Source organism: Malus sylvestris, chromosome 5 (assembly GCF_916048215.2).
Source record: "Malus sylvestris chromosome 5, drMalSylv7.2, whole genome shotgun sequence".
Taxonomy (NCBI): Eukaryota; Viridiplantae; Streptophyta; class Magnoliopsida; order Rosales; family Rosaceae; genus Malus; species Malus sylvestris.
This window is the reverse complement of record NC_062264.1, coordinates 39476548-39494714: the sequence shown is the minus strand read 5'-3', so window position 1 is coordinate 39494714 and position 18167 is coordinate 39476548. Positions and strand designations below refer to the sequence as shown.

At 37.7% G+C, this 18167-nt stretch overlaps 3 protein-coding genes and 1 long non-coding RNA gene across 5 annotated transcripts; all 4 read right to left on the bottom strand.

Annotated features, from left to right (window-relative positions):
• Nucleotides 1-3910: 3910 nt before the first annotated feature.
• On the bottom strand, nucleotides 3911-5200 carry LOC126621661 (putative germin-like protein 2-1). Its single transcript, XM_050290201.1, has 2 exons — nucleotides 4988-5200; nucleotides 3911-4793 (listed from the first exon to the last, which is right to left on the bottom strand). Exons 1-2 carry the CDS (start codon nucleotides 5100-5102, stop codon nucleotides 4258-4260), a joined length of 651 nt encoding a protein of 216 aa, XP_050146158.1. The 5' UTR covers nucleotides 5103-5200; the 3' UTR covers nucleotides 3911-4257.
• A 3058-nt stretch (nucleotides 5201-8258) lies between these two features.
• On the bottom strand, nucleotides 8259-9273 carry LOC126623712 (putative germin-like protein 2-1). Its single transcript, XM_050292692.1, has 2 exons — nucleotides 9092-9273; nucleotides 8259-8957 (listed from the first exon to the last, which is right to left on the bottom strand). The coding sequence occupies exons 1-2, from the start codon at nucleotides 9201-9203 to the stop codon at nucleotides 8422-8424; spliced, it is 648 nt and encodes a 215-aa protein (XP_050148649.1). The 5' UTR covers nucleotides 9204-9273; the 3' UTR covers nucleotides 8259-8421.
• A 1787-nt stretch (nucleotides 9274-11060) lies between these two features.
• On the bottom strand, nucleotides 11061-13379 carry LOC126623787 (uncharacterized). The gene is made up of 2 exons (XR_007623884.1): nucleotides 12647-13379; nucleotides 11061-12471 (listed from the first exon to the last, which is right to left on the bottom strand). It is a non-coding gene; the product is annotated as an uncharacterized LOC126623787 (long non-coding RNA).
• Nucleotides 13380-14215: 836 nt separating this feature from the next.
• Nucleotides 14216-15043, bottom strand: LOC126623865 (putative germin-like protein 2-1). 2 transcript variants are annotated; one of them, XM_050292846.1, is made up of 2 exons: nucleotides 14929-15043; nucleotides 14216-14799 (listed from the first exon to the last, which is right to left on the bottom strand). In XM_050292846.1, the coding sequence occupies exons 1-2, from the start codon at nucleotides 15041-15043 to the stop codon at nucleotides 14264-14266; spliced, it is 651 nt and encodes a 216-aa protein (XP_050148803.1). In that variant the 3' UTR covers nucleotides 14216-14263. The 2 variants fall into 2 exon arrangements, with proteins under 2 accessions (XP_050148803.1, XP_050148802.1); XM_050292845.1 differs by having other exon boundaries at nucleotides 14932-15043.
• Nucleotides 15044-18167: the final 3124 nt, after the last annotated feature.

Sequence of the window (18167 nt, the reverse complement as noted above, 5' to 3'; positions counted from 1 at the left end):
GTGCTCTTCTCATCCCCTTCTATTTGTGCGGTCACAGTTAAGTCACATCAATATTTTATATTCCTATTACTTTTTATCTTATTATCTTTATAAAAAAATCAATATAAAATGTTGACATGTCTTAACCATGACCGTACAAATAGAAGGGGATGGAAATAACACCATAACAGGAGGGCAGACAATCTACCTCCTTTTCACAAAGGTTAATTGAAACAATTGTCTATTTCAATCAAGGTAAATAAAAACAAATATCCTCTCAAACTCAATCCCACTTGCTAATTGTTTTTCCTTTGGCCTCTCTTTAAAAGCACAAAATATTGGTTGACTCAATCCTGATGTTAAAAATATTTTGTGACACACAACTTACCCCTTTTAAAATAGCTGTTGATTGATCCAACTGAAAATAAATTAATAACTACTGCCCAGCTACAATCCTACAGGTCAATTGATTAATTATCTCCCATCATCAGATGGAGAAATTTTTCAATCGGAAACACGATCGGTACACTATGTCATAATACAAGTAGTTAATTTTTTTTTTTTCAAGTATTAAATCACTTATATTATGACACACCTTGAAAAATCTCTACATCAAGTGACATTAACATGATTTGCATGCTGACATAGCCGCGTGTAGTACCGAATCAGCAATAACATCGACAAAATAAGTGTCTGAATTAGGTGACCCACGTAAGGACCCAGTCTCTTCTGAACAGAAATCAGCTTTACCCCATGGATGCTTAGCCGCAACTTTCATCCCCTCTAGCTCCTTGGCTACTCCTTTCATTGTAGGCCTTTCCTCCCCTTTGAACCTTAGACATCTATCTGCAAACTGTCTCAATATGTCCATCATTGTTTATGCCATCATCGAGGATTTGATTTAATCGATCTTCCTCCTCTGAACAAACAAAGAAGCTTGCTAGGTTTCATAAAATAAGCACTCAAGTTTCAGAGGTGAAGTATTCGACAAAAAGAAACAAATATCACAAATACATTTATGTGATAACTTAGCAATGACTCTGAATCCGTGATTTATGAAAGCTTGTTTCTTCACATCAATGGTCAGCTTGCCTTTTAAAACGTCTTTCTGGTTGTGCACATAATTTTATTTATTTAGGGGACTTGGCTTCCCGAAAGTTATTAACTATTGATTGGAGTAGGGTGTGTGTGGACCTAACCATGAAGGTGGGCTTGGTCTTTGTGATTGGGCTGCTTTGATCTTAGCGGCTTTGCTTAGTTTTGGTTGGGATGCTTTACAATCTTCCTCTTCGTGGGGTTCTTTTGCTCATCAGCGTTTTCTCTTGCGCCTTACAAACAACAAGATGTCCATTTACGGTCTTCTGTGTGGCATGGTTGAAAGCATGTTTTGCCTAATTTGAATAATAAGTCGTCGGATTACTGGTGATGGGAAGTCAGTCTCTTTTTTGTTCGACAAATGGTTGGATGGCTTGATTATTGGCCCTTCATTATCTTTGGTCATTTCACCTACAGTTCTTTCTTGGGTTTCAAATGCTATTGAAGCTCAAAGGTAGTCTTTACTAGATTATTTTGTAGATTTATTCCTTTCTGTGGTCTAATTGGTTCTTCGTTTACCTTTGCCTTTAAATGTACAGGATGACGAACTGATTTGGGAGCCTTCGTCTACAAGGAAATTTTCCTTTTCTTCTGGTTAGCATCTTATTCGGAAAAAGCATAGCAATTGTGCTTGGGCTAAGGTTATTTGTCGGCATTTTATTTCACGTCGACTGTCTATTTTGGCTTGGCAAATTTTTCATGACAAACTTCCTACCGAAGGTGCATTACAACGACGTGGTATTTTTCTTGCATCCATTTGTTGTTTATTTCATAGTTTTGAGGAATCTACTTTTCATCTTTTCTTCGGGTGCTGGATATCTAGGTAGCTTTAGAGGTAGTTAGCTTGTCAATTTGGTACCTTTTTGTCTTTTTCAGATTCATTGGCTATTTTTTTGGATGTCTACGTATGTAAGCCATTTTCCCAACAGATGCACAATCTCTAAATTTTTGTGGATCTTTATACTATTTTGGCTATTTGGAAAGCTCAAAATAAGTTTATTTTTTAGGATTGCCCAATCTATTTTCATCATCTCTGCATGTCTATCAATTATGGGATCATTCCTGGTGCGAAGTTTATTCTTGGTTACTCTTAGGGTTTTGACACTCGTATCATTTCTTCTCTAGGGATTCAACCTATCCCTCGCATGACACTAACTATTCTTCCTGTTCTTTGGTCTTCTCCGTGCTTCCTTTGGATTAAACTTAATACAGATGGTTTGTCTAAAGGAAATCCTGAACCTACTGCTTGTGGAGGAGTTTTTCGGGGATTGTCATGGTCAGTTTCTTGGTGGTTTCTGCCAAGGGATTGGTCATCGCACTTTTTTTACAGAATTACTAGCAGTTATTATTGGTGTAGAGTTTGCATATCAATGGGGTTGACATTGTCTTTGGTTGTAAAGTGACTTTTCTAGTGTTATTTTTGCTATCTAATTTACTAATTTTGGTCATCCTTGGCCTCTTCATATGCAATGGTCTATTTGTTTGGACCACATTCAGGTGATGGCTTTCTACGCCTCTTACATATATCACGAAGGAAATGTGGTTGTGTCTCCCGACCCGAGCTCCACCATATCTCGAGCTCGACTCCGCCGTAGCACGATATTGTCCACTTTGGGCCCTGACCACACCCTCACTGTTTTGTTTCTGGGAACTCATGCGAGTAGAACTTCCTAGTGGGTCACCCATCCTGAGAATGCTCCAGCCTATTCTTGCTTAACTTCAGAGTTCCTACAGAACCCGAAGCCAGTGAGCTCCCAAAAGGCCTCGTGCTATATGGAGGTGGACATGTACATATAAGGCATAAAGGATCCACTCCCCTAGACAATGTGGGATCTAACAATCCACCTCCCTTAGGGGCCCGATGTCTTCGTATGCACACTTCCAGCCAAGGATTGGCTCTGATACCAAATTGTCATATCCCGACTCGGGCTCCACCACATCCCAGGCTTGACTCTGCCGTAGCACGATATTGTCCGTTTTGGGCCTCGACCACGCCCTCATGGTTTTGTTTCTGGGAACTCACGCGAGCAGAACTTCCCAGTAGGTCACCCATCCTGAGAATGATCTAGCCCATTCTCGCTTAACTTCGGAGTTCATACAGAACCCCGAAACCAGTGAGCTCTCAAAAGGCCTCGTGTTATATGGAGGTGGCCATGTACATATAAGGCAAAGAGGATTCACTCATTTAGGCGATGTGAGATCTAACATTGCAGACAATTTTCCTAACATGGGCTTGTCTTCTCCAATTTTGGTATGACTTGATTCCCCTCTGACGATAGTTTGTGCTACTTTGTTTTCAGACTATGTAGGCTTTATTGACTTCTGCTTCTCAAATTAATTTTCTTCTCGGCATATAGGTTTGTCTTACTTTCTTGGTTTTTTTCTTAACCTTGTGAGGTTGCTTGTTCTGTTTGCAGATTTAGACCTTTAGGTTCGGCTTTATAGGGGTTAGGTTTCATGTCCCCCGCTTTTCCTTGTATCCTTGTTGTTTTTGTTTCTAGATGGGTAAGGTTTATGTCACCCCTTCCTTTCGTGTATTTTTTTTATCCTTTTTCATTGTATTATAATGGGTTTGGTTTACGTCCCCCCTGATTATAGGTGTATTATTTCTTCGATATCAATAAAATTTTCCTCATACCATCGATGTTTTCTTAAAAAAAAAAACAAAAAACCATCTTAATTAGTAATTTAAAGAAAAAAAAGTTCTTTACCATATTGAAGACCTAGAAGATCTCAATTCAATGAATTTCCATTTAGCATGGGCTTTCCAAGAATCTCAATTTAGTCCAATAATTTCAAACCTTGTAACATAAAGGAATTTCAAGGCGTTGTAACATAAACATACAAGGCATATGTGAATTATGAGTTAGACCAGTTGGTCAAGGTAATATGCCTATTTCCTTACAACACAATTCGAATTCTCCCTCCTCTTAAATTAAAGTAGTTTACAGTAGAATATCGTATTGTAAAAAAAAAAAAGTATTATACAAGCTAAATGCACCTAATGATTAATTCACCAAGGTAAAGCCACCATCTTGGATGTTGGAATGGATTTCTTATAATTAAGAGATCTTAATTACATATTTCTCTCCTAATGGTCACAATGCAACATAATTGGATAGTGGGGGATAATTTACTGTCACATATATTTAGAGTTTCTTTCTTTTTCAACGAGTTACATATTTAGAATATCGAATGGAGGTAGTTGACAATACCTTTATCAACATGGAATGCCTTCACAAGAATGTCATTGACAATACTAGGCCTGGACCCAAAAACAGAACTGGCAATTATCACCACACCGGGATTTTGGCTGCTGAGAGCTGCAATAGCCACAGCATTACCAGAACCTACATTTCTCTGATAGTGCACAAGTCCAATTGGAAAAACAAACACATCACCCTTCTGCAACACCTTAGTGATGTGACGGTTCTCGGGGCTGGATGTCACAAACCCGACTTCAAGGCTGCCTTCCAAGAGTGTTAAAACTTCGGAGGCGCGAGGATGAGTGTGTGGAGGGTTGACACCTGATGGTGCATAGTCGATTCGGACAAGTGAAATGCCAAGAGTGTTGAGACCTGGTAGTTGAAACACGGTTACTGGTGTCACACTTGACCCAATTGGGTTAGATGTGTTGCCTTCTAAATGAAGTCCACCAAATGAAAAATCATTGTCTTCAACTGTCTTAGGGTCCTTGCAAGCTAGACCATTGACCACCACTGCCACATGTAACTTCGCAAGTTAATTTGTTAAATAAATTTTCTATTGTCCAGATTTCAAGCAAATCCTAGCTAGAGGGTTGGGATACTAATTACATCATAAAAACAACATAATTCCAACCAATTTCAGTCTTTTGGTTAAGTATATATACACAAGAAAAGAAGCAAAAACAGACAAAAAATATAGCTAGTACCTTGACTTTTCGGGTCCGCAACACAGAAATCTTGAAGTGGACTATGATCCGATGCAATGGCGACTGACAAATAAAAAGATAATACAAACCCAAAGAAGGAAATATTAGTGGCCATTTGGTAATTTCAATGTATATGCTGCTCTAGCTAGGAGAAGAACAAGAAGCAGATTTAAATTAAGTTGTGGGAAACGTAGTTTGCTGATTTTCTTTGAACAAGAGCACAACTATATTTATAAATAGTCTTTGTCCCTTCTTTTTCTTTCTCTTTTTTGTTAATGGTTATTGACTAGGCGCGTGCTACGCAGTTCTAGCATGCAGACATGCATTTCTAAATATTGAGAGCTGAGGGGTCGGCCCTATATCTTGGCCTACCATTGACCAAAGTATGTTTATATATAAGAGACAGAGTTATAGCCTTTTTCCCATGCGCACTTTCACATTTTGGTTTTGCTTTGGCATACCTTGATGAGCCAACTAGGAATGGTCTATTCAGTCCACATAGACAGTACTAATATGTGTTGTCTTTATTTATTGTGTGAGAATTCTACATATTTCCTCACATGGTAAAGCCTTTGGCTATATCGGTTTCATGCTTCAGTCATGTGGTTCGATGTGACCATAGGTCATTCAGTTTGATTTTTAGGATGGCTTATGTTGTTGTTGTTCTTATTATTATTACTAGCCTAAGCCGACACACTTTGTGTGTGGAGCAGTCTTTTTGCTTCTTCATTTTTTTTTTTTTTTTTTGAAAATATACGGGAGAGAGAAGTTGGAGAGAAATGCAAAACAAGAGGGAGGGAGGAAGAGAGAGAGAGAGAGAGAGAGAGAGAGAGAGAGAGAGAGAGAGAGAGAGAGAGAGAGTGGAGAGATGTTTATAAAAAAAAATTTAAATTAGAGATATGTTGTAATGATATGTGGGTGAGGAATGAAAAAAATAGTAAAATTTGGCTTATTCGGAATTACATTACTACCCATGATTTTATTTTGTAATATAAGACTCTTTTGATTGACAAAGAGAATTTTGTTAATAGGTAGTTTAGATTATTATTGTTTTTTTTTTTTTTGGAGAATGACAAATCGAAGCAATGCATAGTTGAATCTTGATGGATCGAGGCAGCGTAGTGTTATTGGGGACTTGATGTTAAGTATTGAACTGAACAATGAAAGAGGGTGAAAGGCTGAAAAAATCAGAACACAATAGAGGAAAGGCCTAAAAAAGCAGTAAAATGTTAAAAACTGGACCAGGCCACACAATGCAAGGAAGATAATCAAACAAAACAACATACAACTTGGAGTACAATGCTAGCTAATTGGGCAGGAATAAATTATCATGTAACAGGTCAAACAAATTAAACCAAATAATTTATCTGGTCATACCTCATAACGTTATAGTTGATTCAAGATAACGGAAGCGCGCCTTTGCAAGAACATAACCAGGGATTTCAGGATTTGATCCAAATACCGAATTTACAATGGTAGTAACACCTGGATTTTTGCTGCTGAGAGCTGCATTACCATTTCCAACACTGCGCTGGAAACAAACACCTCACCGGCATGAAGAACCTTAGTGATGAGACGGCTCACGGGATTTGAAGTGACAAAAGGACTATCAAGACTTCACTTGCTCTAGGATGTGTATGTTGAGGATTAATGCCGCATGGTGCATAATCGATACAAGCAATCGAGATGACAAGAGTGTTAAGTCATGCGATTTGAGCTGCGTTAACTGGGGTTAATCGTGAGCCAACTGAGTTTGCCTGCTAGATGAAGTCCACTGAAGAAGTCATTTACTTCAACAAGCGTGGGTCTTTGCAAACAAGACCATTACTGGTACTGAAAGCATAATGAGAACATTACAATAGAAACATGTACAATATATTATGTTGGTTTGGTATTACTGTGCTTTGAAAAAAAACTGCTTCTACTGTGCTGTGAGAATAAGCTCATTTTTGCTGCTTCACGTTTTCAGCTTTTTTTTATCCAAAACTATGAAAATAAGTTGTTTTTAAGTGTTTACCGAACACCTTTTTGAGCTCAATTTTTTTATACTCACTTTTTATAAAAACACTTCAGTACCAAACCAGTACTAAGTTGATAACTGATAAGTACCATGACCGATTTCCACTCACATTTATTTATTTATTTACATAAATGTTCTCATGCCAGATTGTGAATCTAAACTATTTATGAAGTTTAGTATTCCAGAATTGGCAGTTCAAATTGGTCAGTACATGTCTAGCAATTTGTTTTTGTAACGTGTGTGACAATTTGTGATCACTAAAGCTTGTCATTGCTTACCTCACTTTATTTTTAGGTGCCGGCATCCAAAACTTGAAATGGTTATTTCCTGAATATGACAAGTATAGCTAAGCCAGGTCAGGTTTAAGTCTACATTTACTCACAAATCTTACCCTGCAGTATTGGCACTTGCAGATTGTAAAAATCTTACCGCGTGCGTACCTGTTTTGCGCCCCCCCCCCCTCCCTCCCTCCCTCTTTTAATGCATAGATTTATGTCATTCATGTTTTTTATTTACTAGTTATTAATTTGTCCACAAACATGTACTAGTTGTTAATTGGAGTATGCATGCAATTTTGATATAGATAATGTTAGGAAGACTAAATTTGTAGACCAAATTTTGTAAACCAAATGACATGGAAGTTAATGATTGAATTATTACTTAAATGTTAATTAACGTGTTTATTTTTTATTGGTGACACATTATTTGGTTTGCAAATTTGATTTACCCATCATTACTCTTTTCATATATATCATATAGACAAGCAAAGCAGCTGGAACCTTCAGAAAATTTAAAAGAATGATTAATAGTTCATTAAAGTCTTGTTACTTGATTAGAGGTTTCTATTTGTTCGAAGAAAATGTAAATATTGGAAATCCTTTCTACACTCTTTGAATATTGTACACAAGGAACCAGATCATGTCTATACTTAAAAGGCCTGTGTATCATTAGGAGTGGAATTATTTATTATATTAGTTTTTTCAATATTCCGATGTGGGATTTTGTGTTCTTCAACATAAATTTCTGCAGACAGCATTTTAACCAAACATATATGCACGGGCTTGCGGCGAGATGCATATAAATAGGCTGATTCTTAACTGGAAAGTTTTTATATTGTAAATCACTGGTGATGATGAAATATAGAAAGGCCGCGGATAGAAAAAGTTTCCGAATTTAAAGCACTCATGTTTTACCTGAAATTAATTTCAACATATGGAACTTCCAATTTTATAATACAATTATGAAACAAAATAACAACTTAATCACATTTCAATTTAAATCTTTTGAACCAAACAAACCAATAGACCAACACGACTGCCATGAAAAACAAATTGTAACATTTTTCTAAAGCCACACTTCAAATGAGCTATGAATCCCGTTTGATTTAATCAGAGGTTCCAAATTGGAATCTATTCTAAAACTTGGACTGAAGACTGTAGATCGCGTTTGTATCCACTTGGAAAGCCTTTGCAAGAATATCAGCAGGGATATCAGGATTTGATCCAAATACTGCATTTGCAATGGTAATGACACCTGGATTTTGGCTGCTGAGAGCTACAAGGGCAACTGCATTAACATTTCCAATATTCTGCTGGAAATGCACAAGACCTACTGGGAACACAAAAACATCACCCTTCTGAAGTACCTTGGTGATGAGGCGGTTTTCGGGGTTGGAGGTGACAAAACCAACTCTGAGGCTCCCTTCCAGGACTGTCAAAATTTCACTGGCTCTAGGGTGTGTATGTGGAGGGTTAAGACCCCATGGGGCAAAATCAATACGCGCAGCAGAGATGCCAAGGGCATTAAGTCCTCCAATTTGTGCTACACCAACAGGAGTCACACGTGAACCAACTGCGTTTGATGTGTTGCCTGCTAGGTGAAGCCCACTGAAAAAGAAATCGTTGGCTTCAACAAGCTTAGGGTCCTTGCAAACACGACCATTAACCAGTACTGAAACCATGATGAGAAAAATTACATTAACATTAGCAACATATACATAATTACCAATTGATACCTATGATGCATTTTTTTATTTTTGGGACACATGTACAACGGAAAATATACGAAAAAACGATTTTAGCTACCTGAACTCATTGCGTCTGCAACGCAGAAATCCTGAAGAGAACTCGGATCCGATGCCAAAGCAATGGAAGAAGTTACGGCAAGGAATGCAAAAAATAGAAACTGTGAGGCCATTTGAGCAAGGCAGTAAGCGAAGAGAGACTGACCAACTTTGCTCAACTTTGTAAGAGCGAGGATAAATTTGAGCTGTGGATTGAAACCCTATCTATATCTCTGCTTTTATAGAGAGAAGGATCTCTCTGCATGTATTGCTTACTATAAACTCATGAAAAGATTTGGTCTTAAATTTGAAAACGCGTAGTACAAAATTTTAATTTTTATATTCTACACTGAAGGCCGCTGCTTGTGTGTCATGGCACTTATCTGACAACTTTATTTTCAGGTGCCGGCATTGATGCTGGGCCTGCTGGCATTGAGGAATGTTTCCTGTTTCTTGACTTTGAATTGGTTTTCTGGGAGAAAAAAAAAAAAAACTAATGAAAAGAGCTTGAAAACTTTAAGTTTTAACAAAAACAAAATAAAGGATAAAGTGAATAGTATCAAGATTGACTTTTTAGTGTAAAAATGTGGTTTTTCGTTAAAATGAACAGTACCGGAAGCTTTTCGTTAAAGTTCCTCAAAAAAAATGTACTAATTAGCAGCTATTTCTCTGCTTGTTCTCTAACAAAAATAATATAGATTTCAAATTATTATATACATGTATTCTACTCAGCCAATCTTATTTTATCAATATGGTTAATATTTTATTATTCTACATGCAGCTGGAAGCATTAAACAGATTATTATGGACTATTCATATATTGGAGGTTTTTTTTCGTTTTCGAGCAAAGTTTGGTTGAAAAGTTGGTTCTCTTAATTTGACTTGATCAACAAATTAAGATAAAGTTGGAGTAGATAGGGACATGTTATTTGCATACAAAAATAAACCTTAAAAAAATTGTTTAACTTAGATTACTATTATTTTATGATGATTTTTTGGAACCACCTATAGTACTTAGATTACTATTCCTTTTGTTTTTAAATGAAATCATAGATCATTCTGCGCCATGCAGAGATAAACCCTAAGTACATCAGACATCAGAAATGCATTAATTTAGGCTGCAGACCATTCTAACAAAATAGATACACATTCATTTTATCTAACATGGTCTCATCGCAGGGGTAGTCCGCTAAGAGACCATGTTAGTTAATTAGGTCTAAGGGCCATACGCTCCACTCATGAGTAGGCGTGTTGAGAGTGAGTTTTGGTTTTGCTGATTCTTATATGTTGCAGGGTATGCAGACTTGCAATTGATAACTTCCAGGCTTCTGCCATTTATTTTGGGCTCAAGCTTTCTTATTCAACTCTCTGTGGGTAGAGAGTTGAAACTCCAAAGAATGAGGACCATGTTATATATGTGGAAAACTCAATGTGATGTACAGGTTTATATATATGTACTTCCTACATATAGTTTGAAAAACAAAAAGGAGAAGCTTTCCATATATTGATGTAAATTGTGTATATCCATTTGTTGCCTAGGTAACCATTCTTTATAAACGAGCTTAACCTCTGCTAAAAGCATGAATATCGAAAAGAGTATGCATGTTCCTTGAATTATATATATATTCACAAAAGAACGATACCAAACAAACCTGTCATCATTTTGATAAACATTTCTGCTTCGGAGACTAGCTAGTGGCAACCAAGCACTTTCAATTGCTTAGGGTTATTTGGTATTCAATTTGAAAATAATTTGTAGTTTTTAAAAATAATGAAATCTAAAAAATTGGGGTGTCATTTCCTTTATTGGTCATGTTAGGCCGAGCCAGGCGGAGTAGGTTTACTACAAGTCTGCAACTTGATTAAAATGAGGTTTGAGTTGTTTGACGTTCGCAAGAATGAATTCAGAACCAATCCTTGGAGGAACATACTTTTCAGTGGTTACTCTGTTGTTTGGTTCTGCATGATAGGTACTAGCAGGATTGATACTGTTGAGGAAAAACTTAGAGTACACAACTCTAACTCAAGTGTTGGAGAGACAACACAAGTAACAAATTACTTGTGTTACACACACAAAATATTACAACACTCAAAACTCTCAAAGACACTTTAGAAGCAATGACACTCACTCTTTCTAGAGACACACTCTAGATCACTCACACTCCTACAAGACTATTCTTGCTTCTCACTCTCACTTGGTTGCCTAATCACTTCTTCATTATAAGCTTACTTGGTTGGAACCTTGGAGAAGCATGGAAACATCATGCTAGAGATATCTAGATAATTCCACTAACTTCCTAAGTTAGAATTATCTACATTAATCTTGCATGTTGGTGGAAACCTCACCATTCTTCTAGACTCTTCCACCAACTTAAGGAACAACCTTCTAGTCCTTTCTACAAGGGACTACTTTAATCTAGCTAACCAACTTTAGTGAACATTCTAGAATTCTTTACTCTAGATCTGTGTAGATCTTTCAATGAGATGGGGTTGATTTCCTTAACACTCACCCTCAACACCATCTCATTCTTCTCTCTACGCTGGGTTGACAACGCTTTATCTTGAACACCTATTTGCATGATATGAGTTTCACATCTCTTGGCCTTGCCACTGGATCCCAAGTTTGATATTTCTTTAATGCGGCGACCTCTTCTCCTAGCTTTACACCACTCAAAATTCTATGATGCTTTTTTACGCATCTCAGCTTCAACTGCTTCTTCTACTATGGTTGCGTTGGCGTATTTGGGATTTGGCTTCGTTATTCCCGTTGACCTCCTTAGTTGTGATCATGGAGTTGATACTTCCACTTCACTAGGTCTAACTTCTCCTGGTAGTTGATACACACCAGTTTGCCAAGGACTCTTAGGCACTTCTTGCTCAACATCGTCTCTATCAAGCAAATCTTCGAGCTCATCTGGACTCGATTAAACTTAGGCAGCTTGGTCTCCCATTTTCTCCTGCAACGTATCTTCAATCTCTCTCGAGTCAGGCAACACCTCATTTTCTGAGCACCACCAAGAAGATGTTTCAGGGTCCAATTCTTCCTCCATAGCTAGATATGCTATGACGTCCCAATCATCTTCACTTTTCTTCTTTGAGTTGGCGACATTACTCTCTGCGGGCTTTTTGAACTAGCACTCTTTCGCCATGTGGTCCTTTTTTCCACAATTGTAGCACTTGCCCTCAAACCTTTATTATTCTGGGACTAACCACGGTTGCCGTGATACTTCGAAGCTCCCCCTGGTCGAGAACTCCCTCCTCCTTGTCACCATTTCTTTTAGATCCTCCACCAGCACGCTGTTTGAAGCTGCCTTTACTGTTGGTGCAGAGCGCTTGCTCCTCACCTTTTAACGAGACCCTTCCCATTTGCTTTGCCAAAGCTTCTTGATCGGCAAGCAAATTCTCTAACTCAACAAGTGATGGTTGGGTCGGCCATCCTTGTACAGCGACAACGAGGCCTCTATATTCGGGTCTTGATTCATGGATAATTATTCTTTTTATCCTGGATTCTACAATGGCAGCACTAGGATCTAATTCAAAAATTTCACGACAAATTGACTTTACCTTGTGGAAATACTCGGCAATCATCATGTCTCGTTGGGCCACCGATAACAACTCATTCTCGAGAAGCTGCAGCTTTGTATCATTTCTCTTTGCAAAGAGTGTGGCGAAGGTGTCCCACACTTCTTTTGGTGTCTTGGCCTTCCCTATATGCTCTAACATGTCATCTTCAACTATAGTTTTTAAGGTGAACATTGCCTTACCTACTTTGATCTTCCATTTCCGCAAAGTGTCGCTGATGTCTTCTTCCGGCTGCGTAACTTCATTACCGCCAATGACATCCCAAAGATCTTGGTAAGACTCCATACATGTCCCCCATGTGTTGTAATTTTTGTTGTTCAACTTCTTGATTGCTCCAACAACTTGAAGATCTCCCATCGAATCAGCAGAACTTCAATAAGCCGAACAAGATTAACTAATAATCTTGCGAAGTACTAAACTTCTCACGATTCTCGAAAGTTTCACTAGACGGTCCCTGATCGTACCGCTCTGATACCAATCGTTAGGGAAAAACTTAGAGTACACAACTCTAACTCAAGTGTTGGAGAGACAACACAAGTAAAAAAATTACTTGTGTTACACACACAAAATATTACGAAACTCAAAACTCTTAAAGACACTCGAAAAGCAATGACACTCACACTTTCTAGAGACACACTCTAGATCACTCACACTCCTGCAAGACTATTATTGCTTCTCACTCTCACTTGGTTGCCTGATCACTTCTTCGTTACAAGCTTACTTGGTTGGTTGATTGTTACAAATGGTATGGATGCCTTCTTTTATAGGCATGGATGGAACCTTGGAGAAGCATGGAAACATCATGCTAGAGATACCTAGATAATTCCACTAACTTCCTAAGCTAGAATTATCTACATTAATCTTGCATGTTGGTGGAAACCTCACCATTCTTCTAGACTCTTCCACCAACTTAAGGAACAACCTTCTAGTCCTTTCTACAAAGGACTACTTTAATCTAGCTAACCAACTTTAGTGAACATTCTAGAATTTTTTATTCTAGATTTGTGTAGATCTTTCAATGAGATGGGGTTGATTTCTTTAACAGATACCACTGCCCAAAATCGTACTCCATGACAGTTAGGCGATAGTATGAGGCACGTCGAGAAGAGCCTAGCTTGTGACTGACGTAGATATTTGGGGATTGAAGGACGCCAATATTCCTCATAGCAGTAATCCTTCTTGGTTGGGCTTTTGCGCCTCTAAATGAAGTGCATTTTGCATGCTTAAAAAGAAATGAAAAGCCTTTTCATTTTTGGCCTAAACAAATCGAAACAGTTTTCCAAACTCAAAGCGCTCATGTTTTACTTGAAGTTGGTAGCAAACATCCGCTTTTATTATATCTTGGATCAATGGAATAAAGAAATAACAACTTGATCACACTTCAAAAGAGCATACAACAACAAAACGGCCTTATCCCGACATGACCAACAGGGATATCAGGTTTCAACAACATTTCAAATGAGCATATAAACAAATTAAATCTTTTGAGTCAAACAAAACAGTAAACCAACATGACTGCGATGAAAAACAAACTGTAACAATTTTCTAGGACACTTCAAATGAGCTATAAATCCCTTTTGATTTAATCAGAGGTTCCAAATTGGAATTTATTCTAAAACTTGGACTGAAGACTGTAGATCGCGTTCGTATCCACTTGGAAAGCCTTTGCAAGAATATCAGCAGGGATATCAGGATTTGATCCAAATACTGCATTTGCAATGGTAATGACACCTGGATTTTGGCTGCTGAGAGCTACAAGGGCAACTGCATTACCATTTCCAACATTCTGCTGGAAATGCACAAGACCGACTGGGAACACAAAAACATCACCCTTCTGAAGTACCTTGGTGATGAGGCGGTTTTCAGTGTTCGAGGTGACAAAACCAACTTTGAGGCTCCCTTCCAGGACTGTCAAAATCTCAGTAGCTCTAGGGTGTGTATGTGGAGGGTTAAGACCCCATGCGGCAAAATCAATACGCGCAGCAGTGATGCCAAGGGCATTAAGTCCTCCAATTTGAGCTACACCAACAGGAGTCACACGTGAACCAACTGCGTTTGATGTGTTGCCTGCTAGGTGAAGCCCACTGAAAAAGAAATCGTTGGCTTCAACAAGCTTAGGGTCCTTGCAAACACGACCATTAACCAGAACTGAAACCATGATGAGAAAAAGTACATTAACATTAGCAGCATACATAATTACCAATTGATATCTATGGTGGATGTATTTATTTGTGGGACATATTTACAATGGAAAATGTACGAGAAGGCGGTTTTAGCTACCTGAGCTCGTTGCATCTGCCACGCAGAAATCCTGAAGAGAACTCGGGTCCGATGCCAAAGCAACGGAAAAAGTTACGGCAAGGAATGCGAAAAATAGGAACTGAGAGGCCATTTGATCAAGACAGTAAGCAGAGAGAAATTGACCAACTTTTGCTTAAACCTTGTAAGAGCGAGGATTGTGGATTGAAACCCCATCTATGTCTCTGCTTTTATAGAGAGAAGTACCTCTGCATACATGTATTGTTTCCTATGAACTGAAAAAGTCTAGTCTTAATTTGTAACCGCATAGTACAAATTTTTCATAGGAAGCTGGTGCTTGTGCATGTATATGTCATCACTTATCTGATAACTTTATTTTTTCAGGTGCCGGCATTGGTGCTGGGCCGGCTGGCATTGAGGAACATTTCCTTTCTCTCTACGCAAGAAGTTTTGATGTCCCTACACTTGGCGCAAGGTGTACTTTTTTACGTATTATAATATAGATGAACGAAATGGTTGATATTCTATTTCTAAGCTATATTAATAGTTAAAATGAATACAGGCGTTACAAGTGGAATTATGACATCATACTACGGTGTTCCAAGTACACAACAACAATGTAACAGGAAGTGCAAATTTGATGAAGAAATATATTGCTCGCAAATTTGAATTGGCCTTCTAGAATAAATTTTAAACACTCTTATTGACATCCTTTTCTCTGCTCTTTCTCCATTTAACAGAGTACAGATTTCATACATTCAGAAAATCTTATTCAATAAGCATGATTACTACAAATATTCTATTCTGTATGCAGCAGGAAGCATAAAGTAGAATATTGTGGACAATTGATGTTGGAGGTTTCTTTTTGTTTTCAGGCAAATTTTGCTTTGAAAGCTGGTTGTTGCTTGCTTTGACTTAAACAAACTAAGATAAAGTGTGGAGTAGGGGACGCATATATATTCAATATGACGTAATTTGCAGAGGCATGAAACTTTAAAAAAATGTTTAACTTCTATATTAAATATGTTATCTGATTCCTGCATTTTTTTTATGATATGTTGGAATCAAGCTAGCTAGTAATTTTTTTTTTTTTTTAACAAACGATATTATCTATACTAAGGGAAATGGGTTAAACTTAGTCTTATAATAGGCTAGCAATAATGTGGTTCGAATTTGCTCTGGCATGAATCGAACCTTAGACCTCTTCATTTACAAATGAAGAGGAATATCAACGAAGAAATTGCAAAAATGGCCCCTGAATTATGGCTTAAGTAGAATAGTAATCGCTGAACTAAAAATTATTAAATTTGATACCTAAATTTGACAAAATGTGGAGCAATAATCCTCAAGTTTAACTCTGTTTACTTTTCACCCATTGTGCTTGTGCGGCATGCACCTGAGGCCCACAATGATATTTTTAATTTTTAATTATAGACTTTTTTATGATTTTTTTTTTTTTTACAGAAGGAGCCTAAAGTAGAATTGCTAAACAAAGAAATACATCAACCCAAGGGCCTTACACAAATAGCCCGAGTCCTAACAACCCCAAAAATATCATCTAGAAATAAATCAATGTTGTAGAACAGTGGATGTCCACTCAAAGAATTAAATAATGGGTAAGTTGCCCTTCCGAGGCTTGCTTCACACGACTCTTATTTTCTATATAAATACAAACTCCTAACAACATCAAAGGTAAGGAAGATACGGAAGAGGAAGAGAGAAAAGAGAGGAAGAGGAGAGGAGATAATAGAGAGAGTTATTTTTGTACTCCTATTATTCCAAATTAAAATAAAAGCACCACTATTGCCCCGAGGACGTACTCCAGTCACACTGACTATAGAGGAACCTCGTAAATTTTGTGTCTTGTTTCATTTATTCCACTGCACACACCGTCGATTTTACAACACGTTATCAGCACGAGAAGCTCTCATATCAATGGAAAGCATAACGCCATAAATTCGGATAAACACAAGTCGAACTTGCGGTACTAGAAGCAGTTTAGCTCTGAGAAGTAGCACCAGAAAAAACAGAGGAGAGACGGCAAGCTAGACACAACTTGCAATCTCGTATCTCTCTCGTGGACAAGAGAGATGGAGAAATCCTATAGACAAACAAAGGCGCAGCAAAACAAGCAAAGGTATGTCCATTTTTCATCTCTCCCACAGTGCCTGAAGCGCCCACCGAATTCCGATGCGAATTAAAATTTACGACTTGAAGTCGTCACGAGATAAGAAAACTCGTATTTGACAACTAGTTTCCAGAGATCCAGAAGAATCTCATCAAATTTGGAAACCCAGATCGTGTCGTTTTCAATGGATCTTGAAAACTCCCATGAATACTCGGTTGTCTGAGATGGTGATGGCATGACTAACTCCACACAGGCTTCCCTCTCTTATGCCTCTGTCAACCCCACTGTCATTTATGTCTCTGTAGGGAGGTTCTTGCTTTGCGATGCCATGTTCTCTGGGCCATGCAAGAACAACGCCAGTATCTGGTAGCCTTTTTATATTGAATTGGTTTTGTGTGACCTCCACAACAACCCAGCTCGTCCTGGGTTTCGAGATTGATAGAGATAGACAAAGAAAGAAATATATATATTTCATGTTATTGTTATTTATGTGAATGGTGTTGGCTTAAAACACTTTCACAAGTTCTATTTACTTTAAAGCAATTTATTTATCATGGACGGTTTTACCGCCTACTGCTTTAAGTTTTGATTTATGTGAATGGTGCTGAATTAAAGCCCTTGTCACAAGCTTTATTTACTTAAATGCAATTTATTTACTATGGCTGGAATTACCGCCTATTGCTTTAATTTATTTATTGTACTTATCTTTTGTTACGATGAGTATATAACAAGGACCCGAAGTTCCTTGAATAGATCAGAACCTGCAGTTTCTTGATCCTCATTATATAAAAATGATTGGACCTGAAGTTCCATCATGCAAAAAAATCAGGCATGAAGTCCCTTGATCCTCAAGATCATGACATGAAGTTCCTTGATGAATACTTAAGTTTGAAGTGTCGCAGTGCCTCAACTTAATTGTAATAGAGGCTATAAGAGTCTCAGTCTACAAACTATTAAATAAGGACCAGAAGTTCCTTATGTCCATACTCAAAATGATTTAGCAGAAACATTTATTAAGCGAATGAAATTGATTACCCGCGCTCTACTCATGAAAACGAAATTGCCAGTTTTCTACATGAGACATGTAAACTTTACATGATGCATTATTAATTCGGTTGAGACATGTTAC